The sequence below is a fragment of the Nuphar pumila genome, chromosome 6 (assembly GCF_984573655.1).
Source record: "Nuphar pumila chromosome 6, dmNupPumi1.hap1.1, whole genome shotgun sequence".
Classification (NCBI taxonomy): domain Eukaryota; kingdom Viridiplantae; phylum Streptophyta; class Magnoliopsida; order Nymphaeales; family Nymphaeaceae; genus Nuphar; species Nuphar pumila.
In genome coordinates, this window is record NC_143254.1 from 50,114,484 (window position 1) to 50,134,687 (window position 20,204).

At 37.5% G+C, this 20,204-nt stretch overlaps 1 protein-coding gene and 1 long non-coding RNA gene across 2 annotated transcripts in view; one reads left to right on the forward strand and one right to left on the reverse strand.

Moving 5' to 3' along the window:
* Positions 1-20,204, reverse strand: part of LOC149834811 (uncharacterized) — a 226,690-nt gene that overhangs the window by 61,140 nt on the left and 145,346 nt on the right. The gene's annotated exons all lie outside the window — the stretch shown is intronic.
* On the forward strand, positions 1,815-6,158 carry LOC149834812 (RING/U-box superfamily protein). Its single transcript, XM_090010305.1, has 3 exons — positions 1,815-2,167; positions 2,407-2,519; positions 5,738-6,158. The coding sequence occupies exons 1-3, from the start codon at positions 1,964-1,966 to the stop codon at positions 6,030-6,032; spliced, it is 612 nt and encodes a 203-aa protein (XP_089866431.1). The 5' UTR covers positions 1,815-1,963; the 3' UTR covers positions 6,033-6,158.

Genomic DNA, 20,204 nt, shown 5'->3' on the forward strand with positions numbered 1-20,204 from the left:
AAGGTAAATCGCTACTCGATTTTCGTAAATCGCATAGCGAAAAAAGAAAAAGAAATTTTATCCTTTTCTAGAATCATCGTTTCATGGCACCAATAGCAAAAATGGGTGTTACAAAAATCGCGAGTAAGAAACAACTAAAGAAAACAATCAACAAGAATGATCAAACAAAACACAACAAGGATACACAGATTTACGTGGAAAAACCTTCTCTCAAATCCGAGAGGGAGTAAAAAACCATGGCTGCCAGAGAAAAAACTTTATTGCTCTTTTTTGACAGTTACAAGAGGAAAAGAAAAGAAAGAATTTATACAAGGCAAGGGCGACAGCCCTAAACCTAAAAGGTTGGGTCTGATTCATAAGAAACCGGGTCTCAAACATAAGCCCAAGAAAAAAAAATTCGGGGAGCGTTGCCCCCTATGACTCCTTACCAGGGATGACTTCTCAGGACCCGTGCCCAGGGGAGACCCCCTTCTGTAATGGCAAAAACTCTGAATCAAGCTCCACAACTCATCAAAAGGTACTTGTATTTGCAATCGCTCTTTTTTTTAAAATCGTCGTTTTATGGCACCAATGGTAGAAAAGGTACTTAAGTCTTTGCAACTATACCGAACTCCGACGCTAACTGATGCTAACAAACATGAGGATATGAGCCGCATGTATTTACATACCCTCATTCAAACCCACAAACACGCACTTGCGTGTTGGGGGGTGCATATATAACCTGCCTCGCTAAGTTGGGTCCATCGGGGATTTAAAAAATTGTGGTACTGATATGTAATATCATGTAAACGATGGGTCTGTATCAGGAAATTACCTTTATGATAACGACGATAAAAAAAAACATAACGATCCATGGACCTTACAACACCTGGATGTGGGCCCCACTCCAAACAACTCCATGTGATTGCACTGATTGGTGGTCTTGACTTGCTTTATGAGATTGGTTAGGTCATGATTCAAATCCCCGTGGGACATATATATGAGAGAGAGAGAGAAAGAGAGGTGGATCTGGTTCTACCGACGAGTGCAATATGGTCGGTTAGGCCACTGACTCCATGAAAATGCAAATGTTCCCATATATAGCAAGCTTGAAACAAGCTTTCCGGTTTAAGTAGAAAAAATGCCACGTAGGGTTCAGGACTCTCATCGCATTTAACCTCATCAGTACCAGATCTGGTTTGTGGATGGACTTGATTCGGTTTGACATTGGGCTATAAAAGGTTTGGATCTGGATCCAGCGGATTCAGGCCAACTAGATCATGACCAACCTTAGTTTGCTTAGTTAAGCAGGTTTCCGTGGTCAAATAAAAGGTAGATTGTACAAGAGGGACCAAGTACGATCACAATCTTTCTAACCCAGCCTTGTGGACCATGGTTAGCAGGTAGGATTTTACCACTTACCACTTGGCTCATACCAAGCCTAAGCCATATGCTCACTAAAGTATTGCCATATATATATATATATATATATATATATATATATATATATATATAGAGAGAGAGAGAGAGAGAGAGAGAGAGAGAGAGAGAGAGAGAGAGAGAGAGCATAAATGATTGGTGTACGGAGATAATTATAGGAAAACTCCATTACATCCCGACTCAAGTTCCTGTTTATATCCATCAAAGGGCAGGGCCATCTCCGTCCCCTCTAAATGAATGGGCAAACCTTATTATTGCGCTATGCGGAATGCACGGTAGATAACGATGGATGAGTAACCTTTATCTGACTTGTTCATCAAGATTTTTTTGGTGAAGAGTATGTATTAGGTGCTCCTAAAGTGGTCATGCAATCATGGTTGGTGTGTCATTTTTGCGTGAACTTCACTTGGTGTGATGAGAGATAGGTAGCTATATAGCAGTATAATAAAACAGGCTGCTGATGGCTTCCTGTCCCTCTAAAGCCAAGGGGAACTATTTGAAGAAGGAAAGGAAGGGTGGGGATTGGGGATAGTAGGGAGGCAGCATGGCTGGAATGCTTCCAGGGGTGGAATGTGCGAGGAGGAGGAGATTCCCTCAAGGAGGAAGCGCACCAGCTGTCTCGGTGGATGGTGTGCAGACCAATGTGGAGAAGAAAGGAACCAGGCGCTCTTCCTTCTGCTTGTATACGACCACTAGTTACCAACCTTCTTCTCATCAACACCACCATTTCCATTCACTTTTCCAACAGGTTCACCGATTTGAGGATGATTTTTTCGACAGCAGATCAGGTGATCTGTCAAATCACTTTAAGAAAGTGCTTTGACATCTTCACCGTCCATTGCATCATCCCACAAGGACCTCATGGTCTTGTGTACATTGTGGACGGTGAGGATCACTAGATCTGCTCTCGAATTTTTCTTGCAACTCTCTGTGTCTCTCTTTATCTCAAAATGAACTAAAGGCGGTTGGTTTTGATAACTTTTTCAGGAAAGGGGTATGATGAAGAGAGGAGATAAACTTGCACAGGCTGCAAGAGAAGCAAGGGAAAGGCTGGACGAGCGTTTGAAAACAAGGGGAAACCCCATACCCAACATGATAAGGTTCTCTCTCTCTCTCTCTCTCTCTCTCTCTCACACACACACACACACATCCACATGATGAATCGGAGTCCTTAGACCAGCACGAGTCTTGGTTGGAGTGGATCAAGTCACCATCATTATTATGTAAGGCAACAAAGTTCGCGTAGGGTGCACGCATTCCATCATGAATGGGGCCAATATGGACTCTGGATGCCGTTGTTTCATTCAAAATGTAGGGCATCGAAGTGTTAAAATTCAAAATGACGAAAGAAATGCATGCATGACCATGGATGCTTGGATGCCACTCATGATGACAGTCAAGGGCAAGTAAGGGAAATTGACGGAAATAAACTCATATTAAGCCAAAATAGAGCAGGTGGATATCCGATAAATATCGCAGAATCTTACAGCTATTCTGTGAAATAGCATTATTCTTAGTAGTCTGATCTTTTTTTTTTGGTGCGAAAATGAACGAGAAAGCAAATTATCGAGTATGACATGAACATGCTTGTCATCTCGTCGTATTCAAACTAACGTACCGTTCCTTTCCAAAGTTTCCAGCCACAAAGCCTTTTTGTGTATTTCCAATTAACTTGCCTTACAAACAATTTTTCTTTCCTCATTTATGTCAATTCATCGTCAATGTCTGGACCTACCTCTAGGCTGTCAAATGCCCAACTTTGGTAGCTCTGTGTTTTACTATATAGAGAGAAAAAGGCCATCGATATCCAGGAGCCCTTTGGCACAGAAAAACTTGATCTATCCAGAAACCATATTTTAACAAATGACCTAGAATTTGATCTATCTGAGGTGATTCTGAGATTGGGAACTAAGATTCTAGGATCTAAGAATGGATCTCGGATCTCATGTTTGGGCCAGAGACAGAGAGAGAAAGAGTGACTCTTAGGTTAGGTTATGTCCCATACTTGGTGGTCAAAAGAAAAAGAGGTGAACAGTGAACGCCTTTATTAGTGTTTCTAAAGGACTAAAGGAGGATAAGGTGTCAATTGTCATCTTCACTGTCAACTTTACTGTGGACAGAAACAAAATATACAGGTTTATTAGGATATTCAAAAGTATAATCTCATCAAGTCCAGACCAGGATATGAGAATAGATTGTTGGGGGGCAGTGTGTGTGGCTTTTGCCCTACACATAAGCCTCAGATCCGAAGAATGAGTTTTGAGAACCGAGGATCTCAGATATTCTGATCTCCCCCTCCCTCCAACGGCTCTCAGATCCCCGCTTCATTTTTTCCCTTAAAATCAGGGATCTCAGATCTTTGCATGAGATTACAGATCATAGGATTCGAGACCCGAGCTCCCAAACGCACCCTTAGTTTCTCGAATTCTCGGTTCTACTTTTTTTTTTTCTAATTTCAAGAAGAAACCAAATAATAAAAGTAAACAATGCCCACAGCTGGCTGCTTTTAAGGTTAGGTCCCACTCTTTTTAAAGGCCACTTAAAAGACGCTTTGAAGCTCCGAATATCCCTTGTATTATGATTTTCCTTTTGGCTGATCAATCTTGAGGCTGTCCCTTTCACTACTGTACATAAGGTGCATGCTCTGCTGTAACTATGCAAGAAAGTTTACCAACGGGGCTTCGGTTGTCTGGTAGGAGCAGCTAGTGCAAGTCACTTTGTGTTGGGACGTTGCAGGTTCAAAACCCATTCCTGCGTAACCCCAGCTTGCCTTTAAAAAAATACTATTTCAGATAGTTTATTCTTTTAGTTAAATTCTTTTTAACTTTAGGCCCGTTCTCAACCTTGAACGAGAGAGGATCAGGTCAGAGACCCGTTCTCAACCTTAAGAAAAGAAAAAAAAAACATTTTTTTTTAGCTGTGTAAAGTTGCGCTAGGAAATGCATTAACGGCGATGCCTTTCCTGGCACAACTGCTGGCGCCATTTCTTGTAGCGTGAACTACACCCATCAAAACAATGAACAAGCTCACCGTGAGCTGTTCATTTTAAACCACTTCATGCTGTCCATCCAAACATGAACCACATCGGAAAAAAGAAGGGCCCATCGGAAAAAAGAAGGTGCTCTGACGACGGATAATACTGTCAGAGCACACTGACCTGATCCCATCTCATTTTACAACGCTACCACCAGGAAAAATTCTCCCCAATTGAACTGTCGTGGCCACTCCATCCGCACTAGTATATGTTTGGTGACTTTCTTTGTACCAGCATGTGTATTATTTACCATAGGACTGACATAGATCCAATAATCGCAGGCAGACCAACTGTCTCCTCCTTATCATTAGCATTGACTCTGACAATCCCTCTTTCTGCCTAGATCTTTATTGCAAGAAGGATCCAATCCTTTGTCAATCCTAGCCATCCAGCCTCAGCATCTGTATGTCAACGATCAGTCTACATCCAGGAAAACATGTAGACATAGTCGTTTGTTGGACGGCTAGGATCGGATGTAGGATGAAACTCATCCTATGTCAGCCGGATTCACCTCAACCGGAAAAGCTGACGCTATTGACCATAAAGAACGTGTCTGCTTTTGAAGAGGATAACTTTTTTGGAGTTGATCGCTCTGTTTCATATGAGGCGTTTGATTGCGCAGATAAAACTGTGTAGAACAGTTCCGTTTACTACTGACCAGGCGTAAGTTGTCCTATATATACAAGCCGAGTAAGGGGAGAGCGGACCTTGGACAGAAAACCGTCCAAGGTACCTTGAATATCGTCTATCATCAAAATGAATGACATTCAGTAACCCATCAAAAACTTCATGTTTCAGACAAATTTCAGCCGCCCATTTTTTCACCATTGATGTGGTTCATCTGTCAAGTGAATGGCGTTGAAATTTTTTGCGGGGACCATTCTTTTTTACTGGTTTTGGCTGCCATTCATCTTGATGATGGACGGTGTTGAAGGTACCTTGGATAGTTTTTTGTCCAAGGTCCCTTGTCCCTGATCCGCTCTCGAGTAAGGGTGCACCCCTTTTTCTTTTCTTTTTGTCCCAGCTGTTCCGTACACCACAGCTTCAAGAGGTGGGGGTGAAACACTGGGAAATGCCTAGAAAGTGTCCTGTTGAGCACGCCAGTTGCCATATGTCTGCCGTTTGTGTTGGGTGCGTGGGGGCACGGACACTACTGTCCGCGCAATCAAACGGACCCTAGTAATGGGGGCAGAAAGAGTAGTTGCAACTGGCATTTATCGCCGTCATAGTATTTGGAAGGGTAGAGAAGCAGGGTTTAAAATGGCATTGATGGTGGTTGTACAGGATCGAGGATGAAGAAATTGAGTCGAGGTTATTGGTGGGTCCTCTGCACGAGCAAGTGTTTGGCTTGAAGAAGAGATTGGGTATGAAGAAGTTCAACTGGTGCAAGCTGAGTTGGGAGCGGCCTCGCCAGGACGAGTGTGCGGTCTGCCTGGAGCCTTTCAAGGTGAGCGAGCTCTTGGTGCACCTTCCTTGCAGCCACTACTTCCATTCTGGCTGCATCATCCCGTGGCTCAAGACCCAATCCATCTGCCCATGCTGTCGAAAGCAGATCCTTCTGTTTCAAAAGCCAGGCTAGAAAGAAAAAGCTGCACTCGTGCAAGGAGAAAAGGAGGAAATAACACTTTGTGCTTTATGATGGGTGCGTGTGCAATTCTGCATATCAAGGAGGTCGTGAAGAAAAATAACTCTCTTTGTTTTGTTTGCACACCTTCAGCACATCCTTACCATGAAACCATTGCTAAAAAAGCACGCTCACCCATCCCTCTCAGGGATCTCAATGTTGCAAATTGTTTTGATCAAATCAGACACGGTCAATTTGATCGGAGAACTTTGCGGCTTAATTAGAGAAAGGAAAACCTTAGGTGGTTATTTGACAATTTAGAAAAACAAAAAGAAGAAAATTAAAGTGGTGCTTCCTCCATAATATAAAGGCAGACAAGAACAGCAAATAATGCCTTGTACGACTCTGATACCATTGATGTGCAGTGTCCCATGTCAAATCGCATGTCTATTTATAATGCCGTCAAGCGAATCCAGTTACTGATCAGATCCAATTTCTTAACCCAATCCGAACAATCGGATTGAGCATCCGGTCTGATAATATATCTGATCTGTTGGCATCCCTAATGGGTGGTTTAAGCTTGGTTACCATTGTGACCTATAATTGGAAGATTTACGGTATGTATTTTCTGGTCTCAGCAGATAAAAATATGAAAACATCTTGATGTTTTCTAAAATGTCAACATGATATAAATATCATGTTAATATGGTAACATTTTCAAAATGTTTTTGTATATTTTAAGTGTATAATTGTTGTTCTTTGTTCATTTGACAACTTTAATCTTTCTTTTATACAAAAAAAAAGTATTTCTTTCAAGGCACGTACTTCCAACGCCCTATGAAAATGAGGCTTTTCCGATTTTTGTCATTATACGTCACAACCACAACTTTCACAGAGCAACACAAACATGTGAAAGTTGAGGAATTACAGCTGTGATTCTATGCACCTTTACCTAAGAAAATTGGTCACAAGCCTGAACTTGTTACCAGGAATTATAGGCTGAAAAATCATAGTTGTGACCAAACCAAACGAAACATTAGGTGCCCTACTTTAAGCTCTCGTTCATTCACTACAAGAAAAACTTTAATTAGCGACCAGCGTGATGGAAATAATCCGTCGCCAATTTACGACAGATTAGCTAGAGAAAATTATCCATCGCTAACATTTGCATAATTAACGACGGAAAACTTCCATCGCTACTCCGTCGCTACTTGGCAACAGAGTAACGACGGAAAAATTGTCTCATGTTCTGTCACACTTTAGCGACAGATCATCGACAAAAAATTTCCGTCGCTACTCCGTCGCCAAGTAGCGACGGAGTAGCGATGAAATTATTCCGTTGCTAATTTTTCTCATAAATCATTAATGCGAGCTCCTTTTCCCTTTCTGTTTCATCTGTCGCCCGCCTGTCGACCTCCCGTCGCCCGCCCGCCCATCGACCTACCATCGCTCGTCCGCCAACCGACGACCTCCTATCTCATTCCCTCTCCCATTCTCTCTCTCGTTGCTCCTCCTTAGTTTTTTCCGGCGAACCCTGTCTAACGACCTCCTCTTTTGTTCCCTTTCCTGTTCTCTCTCTCGTTGCTCCCCCTCTGGTTGCTGGAGGGTCGACAACCCCAGCCTGCGACAACCCCAGCTCGCCCGCAGGTAACCCTCCCCCTTCCCCCTATGGTTGCCGCAGGGCCAACAGAGGCCCGACATTGTCTGCCGGGCCCTCCCCACTCCTATATAGTCGGCGAGGGTTGATAGAGGCTCTGATCGCCTCTGCCAGGCCTTCCCCTTGCTCCGATCTCTGGCAGGATAGGGGGCTTCGCCTCTATCCTTTCGAATGTCAATAAGGGGGCCTGATGCAATGGTATAATGTAGACTCGGTACACACCGATCCACGATTCAGGATCCAAACGCACGCGGAAGCTTATACGATGTAGAGTCTGAACAAAATTCTGAAAATATATTTTTGGGACCTGTGCGCTCTGTTTTGACATAGGCGGTCCAAATAAAAGTTGTGTGTGACTCACACAGCTTTTCAACGAATCTAAAAACACCAGATTCAGAGCAGAAATGTTTATTCTACGGACTCAGAACCAGGACTGATAAACAAGTCCAAGACAGACTATTAGATTCCACGATCAGACTGTTCGAAGGGATTTTCAGCCCCTCAAACGTTATAATTTGTAAAAACTCACAACTAACAAAACAAAGGTCAGATTCAGACCTTTTCAAAACACTAAGAATCAGAATTTTTTGAGTTGTCTAGAATCCTCTACAAAATTTTGAATTTATGAAATGCTATGAGATATTAACACTTCAAATATACGACAGCAGTAGGGAGATTGATATTTTCGATGAACAAAGATAACGATTCAATTAAAACTCAAAACATGAAAGATGTAGATATAGATTCTAGCTTTCCACATAATAAAAAAACTTGAAATTTCATGCAGGGAATCTCCAGATAACTAAAATATACCGAACACTACTAGAATGGTTCTGTAACAGGAATGTAACAGTGGACTTCCATCAGTCTGACATCTTGACAACAAATTTCAGAGAAGCAGACGGATGAATCACGAGATGGGTTCAACTACAAAGTTGAAGACAATCATCTTAGCTTTCTGAGAAGCTAAAGAACGTCCAAAACAGATCAGTATCAAGGTCGATATGATTGTTTCTTTGAGAAAGTCTCTAACAACTAGAGTCGGCGTTTCACGAGTTTCTCTCTTAGCAAACGAATTCCAAACCCATGTAACAATCCAGGAAATATTTTGAATAAGCAACAAAGTTTTTAATATAAATTCTTCCTAGTCATGCATTCAAAATCCACAATAAACTTGTCACACTTACAAGCAAATGTATTGAGCAACAAGATTCATGCAAGAAAATTAACAAGCAAGAACGATGAACCAGCGAATATCCAACTTGAAGATGACAATGGTCGTCGGTGGGAAGCAACCGACGCCAATATTGAACCACGAACAGACTTGAATAAACACCTTGAAGGTCAGCAACCACAAACCAATGTTGTCACAACCACCACGAGAATGACTTCTCAAAAGCTCACTCTCCTCACAAAAATCCTGGATGTCGTCAGTAGGTAAATTCTCTTAGACTTTACTCGCTTAACCGAGCTGAATTCAAGTGGTAAAAACCAAACTTGTAGAGCAAGATTTTAGCTTTCCAACAAGCTAAAGATCATGCAATTTGAACCAGTATCTAGGTAGATACGATCAAAATACTATGACTGTCTTTAACCTTTAAATCTCTCTTCTCCATTCCATTTTTGATTTTTTTTTCTTTCTCAAAACAAAAGCCACCAACCCATGTTTGACCACCATGAAGCTCTTAAGCTCTCAAAAAGGTGTCACAATGCTGCCACTCACTTGCTCTAATCATGCACAAAGGGAGGTGAACTTTCCCAAGTCGCTGCCCACTTGCCCAATGCATGGGCTCCTTTCAAAAATGACTATCATTGCTTATCCAATAGCCCCTTTTGACCTTCTACGGTCAAACTGATTCAAAAAGGGGTTATATGTGTCCAACTCAAAGTGGTGTCAATTAGGGTTTGGGTTGAATTGGACCTTGGATAAGATCCAAGATCTAAATGATATTTTTGCTCCAAAAACCCTTCACAATGTTGGATTTTTTAAATCGAAAAAAAAAACTACCCTGAGTACCCCATACACCCTCTAGTGTTGCAAAACAATTCTATAGAGCACTAGAACTATCCGGATCCATAGAATTCGATACCTAAAAAAAATAATAATAAATAAAAATTACATAAAATAAGGATTGACAACAAAATGTCCAAAATATGATTCCATGAAGAGCGTAATGGAATCAAGCGAAGGATCAAGGCGAGCATCGACTAAATTGTGAATCCACTAAGACAAGGGATGTCTTGCACGTGGGTGGATCACCTCGGATAGCGATACCCGGATTGGGTCTGGAGAGTTGGACTGGGATCCAACTCCGTTTCTGAACTCTGAACCTCTGGATGCTCTGCATCATCCCCCTCAGGTTGAAAAGGCTTCGTCCTTGAAGTCGGCTCCTCACTCCCGGCATCACCATGGTACCTCTCCAAGTGTTTGACATTGAACATGTCTGAAGTCTTGAATTGAGGGTCAGCTGAACCCTGTAAGCATTAGAATTAATGACGTCAGTAACTACACAAGGACCAATGCACTTAGGCACCAACTTACCATGTAATTCAGGAGGCAAACGTTCTTTAATAAGAGTTACTCATACCAGATCTCTAGCTTCAAATAATATCTGTCGATGCTTCTTGTCGTAACTTGATTTATGCTTACTTATGTTGTGCTGAAGCTTCAAATATACCTGTTCATGAATATCTTGTAGAAAAGAAATACAATCTTGAAACATAATTTAAAACATGACCAACAACAGGGATAGGAGTTAAATCAACATGAGAATATGGATTAAAACCATAAAGAGCAGTAAAAGGGCTAAATCCAATAGAACGATTCACAAACTTATTGAACGCATATTCGGCTTGTGCAAGTATTTGTGACCATGTCTTAGGTTTATCATTAATTAAGGCTCATAATAGGTTTCCTAAAGATCGATTAACAACTTTATTTTGACCGTCAGTCTGCGGATGATGCACAGTGCTAAATTGGAGGTTGGTTCCTAACTTTTTCCATAATTATCGCCAAAAATAACCTACAAATTTAACATCCCTATCTGAAGTGATAGTTTTCAGAATGTCATGTAATTTATAATTTTTTTTGAAAAATAAATCTGCAATGTGAGACGCATCCATGGTTTTTCGACACGGAATAAATTGGGCCATTTTTGTATATCTATCGACGACCACAAAAATAGAATCAAGACCATGAGTGCTTTTAGGCAACCCTAAAACAAAATCTATGGTTATATCTTGCCAAGGTTTCTCAAGAATAGGTAAAGGAAAATATAACCCTACATTGGTGATGTTTCTTTTAGCGATATGGCACGCATGACATTTTTCTACAAATTTATTTATGTCCTTTCGAATGTGGGGCCAAAAGTAGGATGTGAAATTCCACTAGAGGAGGGGTGAATAGTGAAATATGATATAGATCGATAAAATAAAATTAAAGACAATAAGGCACAATACAGTAAACACAAGATTTATACTGGTTCGGTCGAGTTACTGACCTACATCCAGTCCCCAAGTAAAACACTTGAGCCTTTCACTATAAAATTCGTGTTACAGGATAAATAGTACAACACCCTCTTCCTCAGAGGTCTACTTCTCTCAACAGAGAAGGGAAACACCATCTTCCTCAGAGGTCTACTTCTCTCAACAGAGAAGGGATACAATGGATAACTGAAACTTACAACACTTTTCTAAAGAACCTTCAGAATGATATGCAGTGTATGAATGCACGTATGAAGATTCTCAGAATGTTCTCTCTTTTGAAAATGGGCAGAGTAATCTCTCAGAGGAACAGAATGTTCTTTTCTTTTTCACACACAGTTGACTTTTTGTCAAAGAGCTTTTCTTGTCTTTTTCTTTTTCTTTTCTCTTTCTTTTTCTAAGCTCTTTTTCAGAATATCGAGTAGGAGTTTTTCTCTTTGAAAGCTCACATGTGTGTCTTGAAATATTATTTTGTTTTATATATATATATAGGTTTTTAAAATTAGTCGTTGCTTTTTGAAATGATTGTCCTTTTGAGATGTGAGGTGTCAGGTCATCTCAAAACACCTTTTTTATAAAAGAGTGTGTGTACTATATTACTTTTTCAAAAAGTCGTCATTCCATAAATATAACATTTGAGGTACACTATACGTTGTATTTAAAATAAGATTTAATTTATAATGGGTCTTTTCTCATAATAAATGATTTGTAGTACATTGAACGTTGAAGTGTAATTTATAATGTAATTTTGTTTTTACTCAATTTAATGATTTGTTGTATATTAATAGTTTTCTTACAAATTGTCACTTCTTTGGTTAAGTGTATGTAAGTACAATAAATGCTTGTTAAGTACTTTATTTATAAATGGTCATTTCTCAAATGCTTTTTGAAGTGACATTTAATGTTTACAAAAAGAATAATGGCTTTAGATATAGTCAACATTCTTGGGTGTGTATTTTTCATTAAGTAAAAGGTCATTTCCAAACTTAATTATCTTGTTAAACAATAAGTAGTTGTGTATAAAATAATATTTGTTTTCTCAAATCGTCAATTCAAGCTGAACGATTGTGTATTATGAGTTAATACATTTTGTCTTTTTCTTTCATATTTGAAATCATTACCTTTTATATCTTTTCAAGTTGTCTTTTTCATAAATGCTTGTTAGAAGGTACAATTAATGCTTTTGAAATCATGAGCTATTATATCTTGTCAAAATATCTTTTTCATAAATGCTTGTAGGAAGTATAATGATTTATTTTAAAAAGGTGTTTTTGAAATAACGTATCGTTTTATGAAAGTATAGTTTTTTTTGTAAATAGATAGCTTGTATGATATTAAAGCATATAGTGTAATATGAAATATGCATGCTTCTGAAGGTTCTGTTACATATGACTCTAAAGAAGAAAAAAATCTTCATCTTGAAGTAGCCGATCTTCTTGGATAAACTTTATGAATGTATGGCCCATCAAGCTTTTTTTTCAGAGTAGTATGATTGCATCAAATAGTTGTACTTGATCAGGTTGTCTTCATTCTTCTTTGGTGAAATAACCTTGCATCAAATACTCGTTAAATGCATGACACATCATATTCAGTCATAATATAACATATTCATGAAGGCATATCATATTTATCATATCGCATGAAAGCATATCATATATTTATTATGTATCATATTTATTTATCATAACAGCATATCATATTTATTATGTATCATCAAAACATAGTTTCTCAACATTCTCCCTCTTTTTTATGATGACAATATATGCTCCCCCTGTCAATAAGTCATATGCATAATGATAATTTGAATATGATATCATAGATAAAAAATGCATAAGACGATAGTATATAAAACTTAATTAAAAGTTTAAGTTCAAGAAATCGAATTTCTCCCACATAGGAGAGATAGGTTTTTTCTCCCCCTTTGTCATTGACAAAAAAGAGGGATCAGAGTAGGGAAGTTATTATTACAAACCAAAAAAAATAGTTCATTCGGAATCAGATGAGGGATGAAATTTGCGAAGGAGAGCATCTTGGCCAATCTTCAGTGAGTGAAAGGCTTGTTGCAGAGATGCTTGATTCTTTAGCAGGAGATCCTGTGTGTTCTGGACATCTACAAGAGTTGAGAATATATCTAGTTCAAATGTCAGAGCCGGATCTGCCTCACTAGGGCCTTCGTCATCAGAATGTTGTGGGGGTGACCCTTTTTTGGAGAAGTAGGTATCATCAAATGCATGTGCAGAATAGAAGACGACGTCATTGTGAAATGACACATTGAAGTATTTAAGAATATGAGTGTTAAAACATCTAAATGGAATTGAACGAAAGACACAAAAATTAATCATGTTGTTGAATATGATGCTCGACCAGTTGATTGGGAAGGAACAAAAAATCACGTAGATTAAAAAAGAGATTTTGTTTGGCATTTAACGATGTCTCTCAATGTCTCTCACAAATCCTATCCCACAATCCCTTGGACGGTTGTTTGGGAGAGACATTGTGGGATAGGATTTGTGACAAAAGCTAAGCATGAGGTTTCAGATTGCTCATATGTCACGGAAAGTGGGTGGATCGTGTGGAGTGAAGCACCTTTTTTAACACAGTACGATCGATAGGTACTATGTTTGGGAGATCGATGCCAGAGGATGGAAGGTTTAGAATGCATCCTAATGAGTGAATGTCAAAGGAAATGATTTTACCATGAACCATGGTAGTGACAGTCGTTTGGTCATTGTTTGCCGAGAGGTTGGTGTAAAAAATCTTGATGAGATGGGGATAATATAACGCAATGTTTGAAGATCCTAAAATTGGAACAAAGTCTTGTAGGGAAGTTTCAAGATCAAAGGAGGTGAAGTCTTGGAAGTGGACTAACCTACCTGTTTGGATAGGAAGAGAGCTTACATAATTGTAGTTGTGAATGTGATCTGGATATCTCAGTTCAGAGGATTCAATCATGCTGACATCATCAGAGAAGGATTTGGAAGAGGAGGCCATGGCGAGTAACTTGAGAGAATAAGAAATGAACTTGGAGAGAATGTAGGTTGATAGAAGTTTTCAAATAGGTGATGAATTCATGAAGAGTGAATCATTTTATTAAATAGAATGATGAAATTTATTATAATAATAAGTGAATGACAATTGAAGTGAATAAAGTTTGGACTTTAGTTGAGTGCATTACTCGTGAATATCTATTTATATCTTAAAGCACTCGTGAATAAGAGATCAAATCACTCTTTGGAAGAGTGTGTGGATGAGAATTTATTATATTATGCTAGATGACAAAAAAATATAGTTTCAAAAATTGTTCTTTATTAGAATGAAAACTTGATATAGGAGAGTCCATTGAATTGAGAGAGTAGTCATGGTTTGAGTATGAAGTGCGCTTTGGAATTATTATGTATGATTGAAAATGGATGGACAAAAGAGGAGGGATGAATAGAAACAAAAAGGTGTGTTGCACGATGTAAATAATGACCCACAAATTTTAAAGATTTCGATTAAAGAGGTGATGAGATATGAAGAGTCTTGGAATGAGAAAAATAAAAGATATCGTGAGAAGGGATGTGTGTAAGAATGCTATAAAGTGATACCATGTGGAATAGAAGGTTGAATAATGGCCTAATAAGACAAACAACAAGTTGGTATATATAAAAAAATTAATTTTACTTAAAGAAGATAGATTCTATATTCGTAAGGGATGCTTTGAGAAAGAGACAAGAGAGTTATGAGAGAAAAGTTATGATTGCTTATTTAATGTAAAAGTGGTTTTTATGGATAGGCGTGAAAGGAGATAGGTCATCAAGTGATGCGTATTTTGAAAGATATAACATTTTTGAAAGAAAAGAGTGACATAAAGTATTTGTTTTGTATTAAAAAGCTTGTGGTTTTTATGAATGTACGTGAATATGAGAACGACTCTTTTTTACTTTGAAAAGGTGGTAAAAGAGATGATGAAAAAAAAACAATATATTCGAAAGATAAAAAGATGAAAGATAAAAAAAATAAGAATCGACAAGAAGGAATCAGATTCGAAAAGAACTTAAAATATATAAAAGATAAACTAAAAATAAATCATAAGATATTGCAAAGTTTTATCTAAGTAAAACTACAAACAAGTGTGATTAATTATAGGTCACTTAGTTTACAGATTCCTAATTCTCTTCTAATTCGTATAAAGTCTTCATTTTTTAAAAGTTTAATGAAAATATCTGCTAATTGTTTATTAGTGGGTATAAATTCCAGTTTGATTATGTTGTTTAAGACTTCTCTTAAAAAGTGGTGTCGAATTTGAATGTGCTTTGTGCGTGAGTGAAAAATAGGATTTTTAGATAAATTAATAGCACTTGTATTATCACACAAAATAGTTGTATTTTCAAATTTTAAACCAAAGTCTTTTAATGTTTGTTTCATCCAGATGACTTGTGTACATGCTAGGCTTACAACTATATATTCAGCTTCAGTAGTTGATAATGATACGCAATTTTGTTTCTTACTGAACCATGAAACTAGTGAGTGCCCTAGCATATGACATGTTCCACTTGTGCTTTTTCTGTTAGATTTACTTCCAGCAAAGTCAGCATCACTGTATGAGATTAAATTAAATGTAGATGATTTTGAATAAAATAACCCAAAATCAACTATTCCTTTTAGATATCTCATTATTCTTTTTACGGCTTTAAGATGTGATTCCTTTGGATTTGATTGATATCCTGCACACAAGCAAACACTAAACATAATATCTGGACGGCTAACAGTTAAATAAAGTAGTGATCCTATCATACCTCTGAATAACTTTGTATCCACAGTCTTACCATCTTCATCTTTGTCCAATACAATGGTTGTGCTCATGGGGGTATTCTTTGAAGCAGTTGAGTTCATGATGAACCTCTTCAGAAGTTCATGAGCATATTTAGACTGATTGATAAAGACTCCATCCTTGGTTTGCTTAATATGCAGCCTAAGAAAGTAGGTGAGTTCTCCCATCATACTCATCTCAAATTCGTTCTGCATGGACTTAGAAAAGTCTTCACAAAGACCATTGTTAGTAGATCCAAAGATGATATCGTCCACATATATTTTAACGATTAAGGTATGATCATCCACTATTTTTATAAATAAAGTTGAGTCTGCTTTGCCTACAGAAAATCCGGGTTTTAATAGAAAAGTTTTAAGTCTATCATACCAAGCACGAGGTGCTTGTTTTAAACCATATAAAGCATGTTTTAGTTTAAAAACATGAGCAGGAAATTATTCATTTTCAAAACCTGGAGGTTGTTTTACATAAACTTCTTCATTTATAAAACCATTTAGAAAAGCACTTTTAACATCCATTTTGTATAGTTTGAAATCCATATAGCTTGCATATGCCAAAAATATTCTTATAGATTCAAGTCTAGCAATAGGAGCAAATGCTTCATCAAAATCAATACCTTCCTTCTGATTGTATCTTTGAGCCACTAACCTTTCCTTGTTTCTGATAACATTACCTGTTTCATCCAGCTTGTTTCTAAAGATCCATCTTGTCCCAATGATTTGATGATCTTTCGGTCTTGGTACAAGATCCCACACATCATTTCTTTGAAACTGATTCAGTTCTTCAGTCATGGCTAGCATCCAGAACTCGTCAATGATGGCTTCGTCAATCTTCTTTGGTTCAAGTTGAGAAATGAAAGCCATATTTGAAATACGTTTCAACTGAGCTTTTGTTTGAACCCCCTTAGTCAGGTCTCCCAAAATCTGCTTTTGAGGATGATCTCTGATTTCAGCAAATGTTCTTTGATGACCATCTTCATTAGATTTAGCTGTGTTATCTAAGAAAAAATCTGTACTTTCAAGATCATCATCGTTAGTCTGCTTATGAACAGATTGATCAACAGATTCACAAAAACTGACATGCATAGATTCTTTAATAGAATTAGTACTCTTATTAAAAACTCTGTATGCTTTACTATGACTTGAATATCCTAAGAATATGCCTTCAACAGATTTAGCATCAAATTTATCAAGACTATCTTTTGTGTTAAGGATAAAGCATTTACACCCAAAGACTTTGAAGTAGTCTATTCTTGGAGTTCTGTCATAGAATAGTTCATAGGGAGTTTTATTCAATAAGGGTCTGATAAGAACTCTATTTGAGATATAGCATGTAGTATTAACAGCTTCAGCCCAAAAATATTTAGCAAGATTATTATGTTGGAGCATAGTTCTAGCAGATTCTTGAAGGGTTCTATTCTTTCTTTCTACTACACCATTTTGACGTGCAGCTCTAGGAAATGCAAAGTTATGAGAGATACCATGCAAGTTAAAAAAATTTACAAAAAGATCATTATCAAATTCTCCTCCATGGTCACTACGAATTTTAACAATTGTAGAAGACTTTTCATTTTGTAACTTTTTACATAAAATTTTAAATTTATAAAACGTATCACTTTTATTTTTCAAAAATATTACCCAAGTGAATCTTGAGTAATCATTAACAATGACAAATGCATATTTATTATGATTTAGACTAGCTATCCTAGAAGGACCAAAAAGATCCAGGTGAAGAAGCTCTAAAGGTCTTTTACTTGACACGACATTTTTTGATTTGAAGGATGATTTCGACAGTTTTCCTAATTGACAAGCATCACAAAAATAGTCCTTTTTAAATGATATTTTAGGTAACCCACATACCAAGTTATTTTTAGCTAATTTAGACATATATTTAGAGTTAACATGTCCCATTCTCATATGCCATAAATTTTGAGAGTCATTATTAGCTATAAGATAGTGTTCAGTAATATTCTCTAGGTGTAATTCATATATATTATTTTTTCTTATACCTTTCAAAATAATATTTTCGTTGGTGTCTGCTATGAGGCATGCATCATGTTTAAAGTTAACATTATATCCTGTGTCACACATTTGACTTATACTTAAGAGGTTATGTTTTAAACCTTTAACAAGGAGAACGTCTTTAATAAGAGGTTTATCGATGTTACCAATGTTGCCAAAACCAATTATTAATCCTTTGTTGTTATCTCCAAAGGTGACAGTTCCTCCTTCTTTATGATGAAGAACAACAAAAAGATCTGGATGTCCTGTCATGTGCATTGAACATCCACTGTCTAGTATCCATCTGTTCTTCTTTTTTAGTGCCTGTAATAGATCAAGTAAAACTTCTTTTTGGTACCCGATCGGGTCCCTTTTTGTTAGACTTTGGAACCCATATTCATTTTGATTTGGGTTTGGCTACAGACTTAGAGGAGTACATGGTATTAAAATTGAAGTTGTAACACTCCTGCTTAGGCTCAATAGAACCTTTGACAAATGCACTCTTTTGATTCATACAAGAAGGTCTAATTAGATGAGAGTAACCAATACCATTATTGTAAAAAGAGAATTTTTGAGAGGACAGGAGTTTGTCCAGGTTCTCTTTCCCTTTGGTGATCTTGAAAACCATTTTCATAAGGTTTTCAGTTTTGCTTTTTAATTCTGAAATTTCTACTTGAAGATATATAGTCTTAGAACTAGTAGAACTGATTTCAGAAGTAAGAATAGAATTTTCCTTTTTCAGCTCAGAATTTTCAATGTTGAGTTTTTCATTTTTCTGGGAAAGCTCTAAATTCTTGGATTTTAAAATTTTGTTTTTGAGAATTATTTTCCTCGTTTCTTCAAAAAGTTCTTGAAATGTACTTAGAAGTTCTTCAAAAGAAAAATCAAAAGATTCACTTACAGAGCTTTCTTCTGCCATGAAGCACATATTTGCAGTTTCGGCTTCATCGTCACTTGACTCTTCACTGGTAGATGGTTATGATTCATCCCATTGAGCATGGAGAGCCTTTTTCTTGAAGAACCTTTTCTTTGGTTCCTCGATTTTGGATTTTCTTTTCAGAAGAGGACAGTCACGTTTTACGTGACCTTGCTTATTGCATTGATAGCACATGGTGTCTTCCTTAGAGTCTTTCTTTTTCTTATGCTTATTTAATAGCCTGTTCTTTCTCATAAAGCGCGGAAATTTTTGAGTAAGCAACGCAATTTCAGATTTCTTTTTTGAGTCCTCATCCTCAGAAATGGCTGGGAAGGCTAGATTTTTCTTTATAGATTGTTCCTCTTCCCTTCTTTCTTTCATATGAACTTCATAGGTCATAAGATTGCCTATTAAGTCATCCAGAGTAAGCTTGAATAAATCTTGAGCTTCTTCAATAGCTGTGGTTTTTTTCTCTCAGTCAGTTGTAAATGATCGCAAGATCTTCTTCACCTTATCGGTCTGGGAATAGGTTTCTCCCAAAGATTTAAGATTGTTAATGATGTTGGTGAATCTTATGAACATCTCTGCGATGGGCTCATCTTTATTCATTTTGAATAGCTCATATTTTCAAACCAGAGATGAGATCTTAGCTTCTTTTACTCTGTTGGTTCCTTCATGGATAACCTCCAGAGAGTGCCAAATATCATATGCAGTTTCACAGACTGATATTCTGTTAAATTCATTTTGATCAATGGCGCAATACAAAGCATTCATAGCCTTTGCATTTAGATTTTCCATTTTCTTTTCTTCATCAGACCATAAACTATAGTCTGAAGATGGGGACGAGTATGGACATTCAAAAATTTTCCACACAGCAAAGTCTATAGATTTGAGAAATATGGTCATCCTGTATTTCCAATATCCATAGTTGGAGCCATTGAAGAAAGGAGGGCGAGATGCGTGTTGACCTTCGATGTCACGAGCATAAGAGGTTGATGCCATTTGTGCTGGAAGACTTGTTATGTCGAAACCAGCAAAACCTCCTCTGATACCAAATGAAATTCCACTAGAGGGGGGGTAAATAGTGAAATACAATATAGATCGATAAAATAAAATTAAAGACAATAAGGCACAACATAGTAAACATAGGATTTATATTGGTTCGGTCGAGTTACTAACCTACATCTAGTCCCCAAGTAAAACACTTGAGCCTTTCACTATAAAATCTGTGTTACGGGATAAATAGTACAACACCCTCTTCCTAAGAGGTCTACTTCTCTCAACAGAGAAGGGAAACACCCTCTTTCTCAGAGGTCTACTT

Coding starts and splice junctions, on each gene's coding strand:
- LOC149834812 (XM_090010305.1), top strand. CDS start 1,964: ATGGCTGGAATGCTTCCAGGGGTGGAATGTGCGAGGAGGAGGAGATTC. Junction 2,168..2,406: donor TCCATTCACTTTTCCAACAG/GTTCACCGATTT, acceptor TAACTTTTTCAG/GAAAGGGGTATGATGAAGAG. Junction 2,520..5,737: donor CCCATACCCAACATGATAAG/GTTCTCTCTCTC, acceptor GTGGTTGTACAG/GATCGAGGATGAAGAAATTG.